The sequence below is a fragment of the Spodoptera frugiperda genome, chromosome 31 (assembly GCF_023101765.2).
Source record: "Spodoptera frugiperda isolate SF20-4 chromosome 31, AGI-APGP_CSIRO_Sfru_2.0, whole genome shotgun sequence".
Classification (NCBI taxonomy): Eukaryota; Metazoa; Arthropoda; class Insecta; order Lepidoptera; family Noctuidae; genus Spodoptera; species Spodoptera frugiperda.
The window spans coordinates 9,520,076-9,532,561 of record NC_064242.1 but is presented as its reverse complement, the minus strand read 5'-3'; the positions used below and the strand labels follow the sequence as shown (position 1 = coordinate 9,532,561).

Sequence of the window (12,486 nt, the reverse complement as noted above, 5' to 3'; positions counted from 1 at the left end):
AAAATACACGAAAAAATCTAGATTACAAAATCTCCATTATTATTTGAAATCCGTCAGAACCCTCAAATCCAAATGATAATTACATATCACGTGCATTAACCGCATACGTATAATTCCACTAAAGAAATTACGGCTATAAAAACAGTTTAAAAAAATGGACACGTGACAGGCCGAAGGATATTTAACGTTAATTCGTGTATATTGTTTTTACATAGTTTTTTTGTGATAGACTTGTAAACATTTTTTTTTACTTATATGTATAATTAAACCAGTTATAAAATCAGGATACCAGACGAGCGTAGTTGCAGTTTCATTTAACATTTGTCTTTAAAACATCTATATGTGCGTAACTCTACGAACCTGATTTAGGTATCTTTGTATATATATAAAAGAGGACATTTCTTGTTCAAGGAAAATAAGTTTTTGATCCTATTGCGGTCAGTCGTGTCTTGAAGTGGATCTAGTATAAATTAATTATAATGTACGGCAAAATTTGTATTTTATTATTCATATCGTACACTTGTCTCGTGACCGCGGACCCAGGTATTTTTTATTTTATTTTTTCTTTGTTTCATTTTAATTGAAATTCAATTATTTTTTCTTACATTTGATCAATAAATTTTTAAATAAATGCAATTCTAACAACATAGTGTTTTTTTTTAAATGTATTCTATCATAATATATTTTTTTGCATAATGTAACTAAGTAATTCTTTTTAATTTGAATTTCCAGTGTCATTCATCAAAAAATGTAAATGGGACGATGGGAAATGTAATAAGGAATCAAGTCAGGCTGCTTTAAAAATATTTGCCGCTGGTATACCAGAATATAATGTTGGGGTAATTGATCCTCTTACGATCGAATATGTAGACGCTAGTTCACCAAACATGAAACTGATTGTCACCGATGTTGTGGTCACCGGACTCAGTAACTGTGAGGTCAAGAAGGTTCAGTAAGTATTTTTTTAATATGATACTACTCCTTAAATTTATCATCACATTTATTCTTTAGAGATAAGTATATTGAAGCACAGTGTTATCATTTTCATTGCCAATGCCAGTGGTACCACTGACCAAAGGCCTCTTCTCGGTTTGAAACAAAGATTTGAGCGTTAATCACCAGGCTTGCTCAATGCGGGTTGGCGATTTCAAACATATAATTAGAAGTTATAAACCCAAGTTCCCTTACAAAGTTTTCCTTCACCGTGTGTCAGTGGTGTCTCAACATGCTTAGTACATACTAGCAAACCTGGCGGACTCCATTTCACCACCAATGTTTTTCCCGTTCGAAATCGGTTCGTGCATTCTGGAGTTATGAGCGTCAGGAAGGAAAACCCGACTTTTTTATTGTCAAATTGGTCCTTGTCGTTCATAGGTTTTGTTGTTTGTCTAAAGCCCATTGGTACTCCGTTCAGTTCCATACAATATGCTTGAAAATGGTTGTACGATTGAGTTGAAGTGAATTTAGTTTTCCATTTATTTATACATTTTATTGTACACTATAAAACAAAAAAGAAATCAATTATGAAAAACAAAATGTGTACAATGGGCGATCTTATCGCAAAATGCTACCTACCATCATCGTCAAGTAGATGTCCAGTGCTACAAAGGTGGTGCTTTTTTTTTTGAGGGGGAAAATCATCCAATGCCTTGGGCGAGGCGAGAGGGAGTGTCAGACTCTTACTGACTAAAAACCACCCCGTTCTTACTCCTGCTTTTCGACCCGGAGCCCTGGTAAACCCGCTAGGTAGTCCGCAGCTCACAAAGGTGGTGCTACAAGGGTGTAATAATCCCAATGTTTGACAACCTTTTGGGATGAGTTAGGTTAATGGAAATTTAAAGAAGTTTCTACCTGTTACTAAGTCATTAGATGCAGTTTTACAATGATACATAAACGAGTCCAACTGACATTAAAACATACCTCCGTACTCAGAGTCATTTAATGGTTACTTAACCCAGTCCTTAGTAATTGTTTTCAATACAAAATCGTCACTAAGGAATAGTTTAAGTAATCATTAAATGTCTCTGATTACGGCAGTTAAAGTCCAACTGACCATTAGTTACGTATATGCGTACTATATCGTCGCCAATTTATTTCGAAACAGGTTTTTTTGCGTCAATGTCGTATAAAATGTTTTTGTTCGACGACAAACTAGCTGACGATGGTCAAAACTTGACTTGAATTTATGGAATATTTCAAACCTGTTAGTTGTAAAAAACAGGCAACAAAAACAGAAAGATCAACTAGGTACTTTTATTACTATTACCGGTTACTTTTTTTATTCAATCAGAAAATCGATATAAATAGTTTGAGAGTTAAATTTTTTGAAGATTCATTAATTAAGTCAACTTACATGCGATAAGTTGTAGAATTCCAACGTTCATAGTTATATATTTTCATCCTATAATTTTCCATTAATTAAACGAAGATCGAAATCTACACTAATATACAAAAGACAAGAAGGTATTTTGAGACATGTCTATTTTTTTTATTTCCGAATTTTCATCCAGAGGTTCACTCGTAGTCATCCCAATGGGTTTTCCTTTTCTTTTTTCATACTAATATAGTTTTCATGCAAAGATAAGTATAGTTACAATAAAAACAGAATTCTAACATTAAATATCTATAAAAATCTGATCGCCTAGTACCTGTCTACCTAATTTTGAATCACGCGGCGGCGCGATTTGAAAAATTCATAACTTGGTACCATGAAAAAAATAGTTTAAAAAACCCTTACCGTATCGTTTGTTATGTTATCTAGAAGCCGTGTACTTGATATGTATACCCCCTTTTTGTTACACGTTGTATAATAACAATAATAAGTTCCTTGACAACCAAATAATAATCTAGTGATATTGTGACGAATTCTGAGTGCTCTATTCAAGCGAAATATTTTTCTAAAACGATCAGTGACATATTAAAATATGTGTATCAAAATAAAATTATTAATATTCTAAACGTTTTTATGTTTCTTTGTTAAAAAAACATCGTCTAGCCATGTCCAATAGAACAAGGCAACAAGACTCATGCATAAAGATTTATGAAAATTCAAAATTGACTAAACTTGTACCAGGAAGCTAATTAAAAAAAAAACAAATCGGCTATATAATAGACAGACAGATCTTGCATTCTATTTTTTGTCGATGATATTTTCTGAGAAACACGTCTTTATAATTACTGGCATTAGTATTCTTATTACTATCACGAAGATGATTTTCTGCCTTTATGTCTTACTGCCGCAATCAGAAACATTTACCGTGCAAGGGCCGCGTCGCGCGCCTCAAAGAGCCATCAGACCACCACAGATGGGGCCCAGTAGGGCTGACGCCTGATCCGGAGCTGCGGACTACCTAGCGGGTTTACCGGGGCTCCGGCTCGAAAAGCAGGAGTAGGAACGGGGTGATTTTTAGTCAGTAAGAGTCTGACACTGCCTCCCGGGAAAAGTCGTTGGATGATTGACCCCTTAAAAAAATCAGAAACATTTAATTAATAGTCAAGCTATTCCTTAGTAACAATGGAGAATGCTCACGAAGTATGGGAAAAAAACCCAGGCCCGGCGCAAACGATTTGTATCTCAGTTTATCAGTATAAATGTGTAATAAAATCCCGTATAGGTACCATCGTCGAAAACGATGGCTAAATGTAGGAAATTGCTATTTGTTTTTTGTCAGGGACTATATTTAAATCGATCAGCAATGAACGTATTTCGGCTGGTATGATGATAATATTTAAAGGATATTACGAGTAGAAAGTATTCAAACAAATGTATACATTATCAAAACATCATGTATCAGATTATTCAAAGTTCAATCATTTTAGTTCTACATCTTATATTACGTTTTGTAGTGAAAGTGCGGGATTTTCAAAATCATCTTGGTGCCTTGCCCACCCAAGGTAGTATATGATGGACATCACATGGGCACAACAACCGAGCGTCCTTTTCCCATGTATGCATGAACAATAATATTCGCCAATTGCATTTGTCCCACTACCTCTACTATATAAAACGTCTTATATCACGCTGTATTGATGAGGGGGTGATCTGTAATTGATGCTCACGGCGTATACGAAGCGTATTAACTCAATAAAACAAAAGATATTACTAGTTTCATAAATCAAAACAATTATAAAAATTAATCCATGCTAAAAAATAAATATCAATTTCCAACATTTAGCCATCGTTTTCGATGATGGTACCTATATAGCATTTCATTACTCATTTATACTGATAAACTGAGATACGTATAGTTTGCGCCGGGCGTGGGTTTTTTTGAGCATTCTCCTTTCTATCGAAAACAATAGCCAAGGTCTGGGTAAAGTAACAAGTCTGATTACGGCGGTAAGACCTAGAGAAACCAATTATGTATATCGTTTGACATGTAGGCTACAAGCCATTATAGGTAATTGTGTGGCTCTCGTTAACTTTATTATCAAACGCATTTTCCTTCTGAGACTTTAATCTTTCATCTGTAGTTGATAAATGAGATTCTAATCATTTGCTATTAAGACGTATAATCGCAGTACAATCACTTAGAAAGGATATTTTAATATTCTGTATGTTATTTCGTGGTTAACATTTAGGCTGTTTTTCCACCAGAGATGTGCTATGCTATGTTGCTGTGGATGCGTTTAGCTTCTACTAATCATATTCATTGGTACACATAGTTTACCACTGGTGAAAACGGACTCAGATAAGCTATGGTTTTTATATGGAAAGCTATGTGCTAAGAATGGCTTCCCTACTATCAATACATCCCATACTCTAGCTGCGCATCTTCCACGCACAGCTACATAGCTTAATATCAGTGGAAACGGTCCCATAGTTTCATAGCTTAGCTATTACAACTTCGTAACATAGCTACATAGCAAATCTCTGGTGAATTAAATCTCACATTTATTTTACACCCACTTTCCAAAAGTCATTTTTGTTACTTCTCGCAGTAGCAGTAAACAAATGAACTTTGTGTGTGACGTCAGAGTTCAAATTCTAACGAATTATCTCTGGTTGCTACCTCAAACACGTTTGGCAAGACGGTTAAAAAAGAAATTCCTATAAAAATTAAATGTTAACATGTTTGTAATACCTACTAATAATATAATTAATTAAACTGTTATTGCAAAAAAAGTAGTCTCGAAAAATTTTAATGAAGCTAGATTTAAGACACCAGAACGATTTTAATCCAAAAAATCCAGACAACTTATGTCATAAAGATTTCCCAATAAGTATATGAAAAGTATTTTGATTGTAAAGTCTGACATACGTAACACTTATCTTATTATTATTCTTTGCATGCAATTAAGTCATTAAATTGTATTCGCATTATGTACTTATCCGTCAATAAAATACATTGTTTGTACTAGATAGGAAACTAACTCCAATCAGACCTTTGCGTCGCACAGTCCAATATAAACAAACTCTCTCCACCTTTTACAACCAAATAAATACTTCTAAAAACATTCCCCACTCCATGTTAATAGAACTAACACAAAATCCAGCGGAAACTTAGCCAAACCAGTCATAACCATTGCCTAGGTCGAAACCACTTCTAGGTGATTACAAGGCTTGTTTAACCAGTTGAATACATCTGCACCATTGGAAACGCATACTCATTTATACGTAACTAAGATGGTTCGATAGGTCAAGGCTGACAAGGCACGTGTAATACACACATACACAATAAATTACACTTTTATAGGAATTAATAAAAGTTTTATAGTGACTTTTATATTACATCTAATTGTTTTCCAGCTTCCTAATCATAACAAATGGCTTGATGTTGTTTTTCCTTAAGATATTGAGAGATATTTATTGCAAATTGCTGTCTCATTATTGCATAATACCTTATATTATTTATAGCTTATGTTTACCTAATCTTTTTTCTATTGTTTGCCTTTAGTCGCTGGTAGTATTATGTATTTAGCATATTTTTCTAGAATATTTCCTTTATTTTGAATCGGTATTAATGAATGCTAACTTCGATCTAATGTTAAGGTTATCTGTCTGATCAGGGTCTGATCAGGGTAATGAAGAAAATAATGGCTAACCAGATGTTTAAAGTCCCTAAGCTAATCAACTTAAATGATAGAAATATAGTTGATCTCGTCGTTCTCTTACGTTGTACTATTCACCGGACTTTTTTACCAAAAAATGTATAAAGCTCTATAGAGAGTTACTCACTGGTGTCCGCTTGGTTGACCAACCAGTCTGGCAGCGCGACCAGCTCGGATACCAGTGCAAAGAGGTTTATCTTGATACTATCGCAGTGTACGGACTAGTCTGTTAGTTTGGTAGCCTATGGGCACCATGGTGGCGACTGGTTGCGCGACCATGGTGTCCCGGTAAAACACATATACGCCTTCTATTAAGACGTTAGTAGGTAAAGAAGATCCCTCAAATTATCTGCAAATGCTAGCTGGTTACTAAGAAGGCTATTTGCTTAAATTATGTGCCACGATAAGCTTAATAATAATACCGAAAGAGTTCACTGGCCCGTAACGACGGTTTGAGGACATGAATAATATTACAATAATGTTATGGAAATATCTTGGTATTTTATACAATTTGTACTCCTTTTTTTATTTAACTGTTATTATGTACGGTACTTATTTGTTTTATGTACGTTATTATGATGAAACAATAGACACGTGGACGGAAACAAGGTGTAAGATATAATCAGTGCAAAAACGTCTACCTTATCGGTCTAATTTTCTCAAACGAGACTGTCTAGTAGGTACCTATGATGATTCACGAATAGGCAAATGTATATATTATTTAGTTTTTCAGTATTCAAAAGTATATATTAATAACAGCACGAAGTCTAGAATTGTACTTATCTATCTAGTACAAGTGGTTTCACGCTCGGCTCCTATTGATCGAAGCGTGAAGTTATATTGCCTAAAGCATTCCTCAATAAATGTACTATATTCAACACAAAAAGATTTATTCAAATCGGTTTAGTAGTTTCGGAGATTAATTCGTTAAAAAAAACTCTTTAGCTTTATATATCAGTGTTACTAATATATGACTCAAGTGGTGAAAAATTGATGTTAGTTTTCCTAATATGAAAATCTGCCTTCTCCCTCTGACAAATTAGGGAACTTTAATATCGGTATATTCCTACCATACATTTAAAATATGACATCCTATAATTTATATAACATGTCCGAACATCAACATACGTTAAAAATATTCATAGTTTTTGTCATGTCGTTAGTTACACGAAACAAAATTTTAAAATTGTTTTAATAATAGTGACTATATCGCAGACATAGTATTATAAATAATTATGTCTATTTAGATAATTACCCAATTACACAATGTTTCTTACGCATGGTATAATTTTAAGACAACACAGTCCAAATGTAAGCGTCCACAGGCCCGCATCGTACGCGTTCCATATTATGACGTCATCAGTACGCATCGCATGTAGGCATTGCTGATGATACGATGCGGATCAGTGGACGCATACCTCAAGTAGTTATGATACAGTTTAAAGAGTATCAACTATATGGGTGCGTGAGTCAAAAGGTAAAGACTATTCCACAGTTAACAAAATAATGGCAATAATAAAAGGACCTAAATCCATTATACGTACAGGTACCCTATCCTTAAACTCGTTGCGGTCTACCTAGCGGTTTACCGGGGCTCCGGCTCGAAAAGGAGGAGTAGGAACAGTGTGATGTTTAGTCAGTTAAGACTCTGACGCTCCCTCTCGCCTCAGCCAAGGCGGGAGAAGACATTGAATGATTTTCTCCCCTTAAAAATACTGTCGAACCCGTGCTCGGTAGTGGCACATCTAATATCATAACATAATAATTTTCAACCCCTTGATTAATGACATTTACAAACGCTTACCGAACAAGTATGATGGACTGGCGATTCGCGCGGTGGCTGGGCAACCGACCGTCGCGTATTGTATAGCGGGTTCGCCTTTGCCGCACGTAACAACTCTTTGTGTGATCCACAAATTGTTGTTTTGGGTCTGGGTGTCATGTCAGTGAACTTGTTTCTTTGTAGACGCACCTACGACACGGGAGTAAATTCTAGTGTGAAGACACGCTTTATTTTAAAGAAAGAAAATTCAAATAAAATTAATTTAAAGTACAAAATTCACATTGGCATTTGAAAACTTAAATCATAATTTAATTTTTAACACTTGTTTAATTCCTGTCTAATATAGCAATGTTCTTGTTTTAAATATATTTTCAAATAATATGTTATATTAACAAAAAATAACCGGCCAAGTGCGAGTCGGACTCGCTCATGAAGGGTTCCGTAACAGCAAATAGATGACATTATATAAAAGTAGTAAAATAACTTGGTTTTACATAGTGTTTGTATGAACGACAAAGTTATATTTGCGGTTTTTGAAAATGTTTTATTTCTTAAAAACTAATAATGATATCTGGTTCGAACCAATTTTCGTTGTTAGTTTCCATTGAAATCTACAGCATATATTTTTTTCAGTTTTCCACTTTCTTATTTTAAAAGTTAGAGGGCCCTCTAACTTTGGAAGCGAACTGAAGGACACACATTTTTCCACTTTGGAAGCGTCTAACTTTCAAACGATTGATTTTGACGAAAAGTGGTTTTAGGAACCTTAATGTCTTTTTTAAAGACCTATCCATAGACATCCATCACGGATATGTAAGCTGAAAAATATTTTTTTTTGAATCAGTTCCATTTATGGTGTGCCCCCCTTTAATTTTTAAATTTATTAATTTTTATTCAAAATTCAAATAGCAGTTACTGAAATACACAATCTTACAAAGTTTCAACTATGTAGGCCCAACAGTTTCGGAAATAAATGGCTGTGACATACGGACGGACGGACGGACGGACAGACGGACAGACGGACAGACAGACAGACATGACGAATCTATAAGGGTTCCGTTTTTTGCCATTTGGCTACGGAACCCTAAAAAAACGATAATTAATGCTTCATCTCTATCACATTACAGGAGGTTCGAAGATAGCTCAAAAATAATCGTGAAACTTCTGTGTGCTGCTGAGTTGAAAGGAAAATACGATATGAAAGGACAGCTCTTCGTAATTCCTATTGAAGGCAATGGTCCACTCTACGCTAAAGTCCGTGAGTATAATGTTTTTTTTTTAATAACTTATTGTATGACAAAAGCTCGGAGACAAGTTTGTGGAGAAATAAAAAAATAAAATTAAAAAAGGTACATCTAGTACATTCTATTAATATTCTATCTAATCAACTAATGTAGATTATGTATTACATCTTAAAGTATAATGTAGTAGAGTCCAAGTTAAGTTTCTGTACGTTGTATGTAAAAACTAAAACGTATGACTTCAAATATTAGGTATGAATTATAAATTTAACTATGACAAATAGCAATTTTAGCACCTTTTAGTTTATCCACTTTATAAATATTTGAACACGAAATATTTATATTTCAATGAAATCAAATTGTTGTTCAACCTGTGCGCATTGAGGATTTATTTTAAAACCAAATTTTGCATGTCGTTCCATTCATTTTGAACTATCTGTCTAAAGCTTCCGCAATGTCGGAAGAGGTCACTCAATAACTAAAAAATAATTCAAGATCAGAACAACAACCTTATTAATGTAAATTATTATAAAATGATTTAAATTAATCTTAAGTCGGGTAAAAAAAAATATCTATACAGGTATTAGTTGAGATTACATAAAATTGTACGAAGTTATAATAGAGTCCTTATTAATGGTTACTAAAATATATCGAACAAGATATACATATGTATTAAAGAAAGCGTCTAAATTATCCACAATAACGATAAAACCTCAGGTTTAAGTTAATTATTTTATCGCACATTTTTTATGGTATAAGCCGGTAAACAAACATACGGTCATACATCACCTGATGGTAAGCAATCGCCGCCGCCCATCGACACCCGAAACACCAAAGGCATTACAAGTGCGTTGCCGGCCTTTGAGGATTTAGGAATTTAGGGCATTTTTTCGGGAATCGTGAATTGGGTAGATTTGGAAGGGGGATAATTGGGCCTCCTGTAATCTCACTCACATGACGAAACACAACGCAAGCATTATTTCACGTCGGTTTTCTGTGAGGTTAACATATCACTCCGGTTGACCCGGCCCATTCGTGCCGAAGCACGTACCACCCTCCCATACTTAGATACCTAAATACATATTTTAAGACAGCTAAATAATTAAATATTGATATATTTCAGCCAAGATCCAAATCACCGCAGAAGTCGACTTAAATGTCAAATCGAAAGACGGCAACGACCATTGGCTTGTGAAGGCATGGAGACACACTTTTGAGCTGAAGGACAAATCTACGGTCAAATTCGAAAACTTGTTCCCTGATAACGAATTTTTGAGTAAGTATCCACTAATTACAACTTATTATATGATTGACGGATCACCTGATGGTTAGCAAGCACCACCATTCATGGACCCCCGAAACACCAGAGGCATTACAAGTGCGTTGCCGGTCTTTTGTCGGTGTTTTTTATCGGTATGAATTGGAATCAATTATTATGTATGTAGAATGTAGGTGCAATCAAATACGAACTAAATTTTATTTGATAAAACATTACCTTTTTGCGGAACTAGTAAATGATAGTCTAATTTCAGAATTGGATATTTATAATTTCTAGATATTCAGCATAGAGCCTAAAAATGTTCCGGTATATGGCAATAGACCTTTCCTCTAGCAATATCACTGGTTATAGTAATATAACCAGTGATATGCAAAATGTAATTATTTAATCGAGAGCCTGAATATAAATATTTTTTTTATTAAGCCGGTAAACGAGCCGACGGATCACCTGATGGTACAAGTGCGTACAAATTTAAGGGTTGTTGGGGAATCAGGGATTAAAAAGGGGAGTAATTGGGCATCCGGTAACGAAACACAATGCAAGCGTTGTTTTATGTCGCTTTTCCATGAGGCTGTGATATCACTCCGGCCGAGCGGGCCCATTCGTGCCGAAAGCGGGCTCTCCCACACTTCTTGAATATAATATTCTTTAGAGAATTATTAAAAATAAATCTAATAAAAAGATTACTAAGGTGTACTAATTAAATTTTTCCACTTTCCAGGAACATCCACCAACGAACTGATTGCTCAGAACGGTAATGATGTGATCATCGAAATTGGATCTAACCTCATCAAAGCTTTAGTCGGTAAAGTCGTAGAAAACATCAAGAACTTCTTCCTCGCAGTACCAATAAAAGATCTTTCGCTTTAAGTTAAAACTGATGCCAATCTTAGTACAAATGCACTTTACAAAATTTCAAAACATCCTACACAAAACCTTTAATAAATTTGATTGTTTTTAAGGTTCGACGTTTTATTTACCTAATTAGTATTGTAAGGAAACAGACCTGACTATAGCTAGGCCTTAAGATGCTGAGTCAGGCAAAAAAATATACAAAGATAGATTTTTGAAATCAAACCAAAATCAAAAAATATTTATTTGCGTAAATATGGTACAAATAGTTTGTCATGTCGGCATTCAAAAATAATGTACAAAATGTTTAAATGTTACAACTGTCAATAGTATCACAAAAAAATTTCTTTTATAAATCCATTTTTTTTATAAAATTATGCAAGCTGCTCATGATGAAGAGTCCCTCTGTGAAACTAGTAGAGCTTTTTTCCATTAATGTACGTGAATAAATCGTGATTTTTAGTTAATTTAGTAGAATTTATAAATGTACAAAACAATAAATAGTGTAAATTTTTACATGAGTGTCACACATAATATTTCCATAAATATTACAGCTTTAATTCATATTTTCAAAATTTTGATTTAAAGCATTGGTAAACCGAATCTATATAGTGTATCTATATAATGTAATAGTGTAATTTTTTACATAATTGTCACACATAATATTACCAAAATATCACAGCAATATTGTCAAATTTGCTAAAAGAGATGGCTAAATGACTGACCCAGGCATAATAACAAGAATACGAATTTCACGCTAACCCGTATCATTTAAATATTCACTTATGAATTATTTTGTGTTTAACTAATTCTTATAACTTGGTGAACAAAAATTAACAAAAAATAAGTTTCATAATTGATTTTTTTCTGTTGTGGTTTGACATGACAACACGGAAGTACTGCAAGCTATTATTAGGACATTAGTTTCCCCGAAAATCAAATCGAAATAATTAAACGAACATCAATTTTTAATAATGGTAATATAATGACTTTTTTTTGAAACCACATAATTTAAAATGTTTTACACAATGACACAAAATATATATTTTGTATAAGATTGCACAATCTTACTTTATATTTTGTGTCTGTCCTTGGTTACTTTGTGTTCATTATCTAGTATAAGCAGAATTGTTTACCTATCTATCTCATATATAAATAACTTTCGGCTCAGGTACATCAAAACGCCTTGGTAAAAGTTCACTGCAATGTTATAGTTTGAAGTTTTTGTAACGTTGTTTGACGTAGGAACGCTACTTTATTTTCAGGATTGCGCAGATATG

The 12,486-nt window shown here is 33.9% G+C and overlaps 1 protein-coding gene across 1 annotated transcript; it reads left to right on the top strand.

The window, feature by feature from the left end:
• The first annotated feature begins 309 nt into the window (after positions 1-309).
• LOC118275991 (circadian clock-controlled protein daywake) lies at positions 310-11,315 on the top strand. Its single transcript, XM_050707502.1, has 5 exons — positions 310-543; positions 733-952; positions 8,962-9,092; positions 10,199-10,351; positions 11,076-11,315. Exons 1-5 carry the CDS (start codon positions 480-482, stop codon positions 11,222-11,224), a joined length of 717 nt encoding a protein of 238 aa, XP_050563459.1. The 5' UTR covers positions 310-479; the 3' UTR covers positions 11,225-11,315.
• The last annotated feature ends 1,171 nt before the right edge of the window (positions 11,316-12,486 follow it).

Bases quoted from the DNA above. Each gene is read 5' to 3' on its own strand.
- LOC118275991 (XM_050707502.1), top strand. From the start codon at position 480: ATGTACGGCAAAATTTGTATTTTATTATTCATATCGTACACTTGTCTC. The intron at 953-8,961 runs GTAAGTATTTTT...ATCACATTACAG, and splicing joins TGTGAGGTCAAGAAGGTTCA to GAGGTTCGAAGATAGCTCAA. The intron at 9,093-10,198 runs GTGAGTATAATG...GATATATTTCAG, and splicing joins TCCACTCTACGCTAAAGTCC to CCAAGATCCAAATCACCGCA.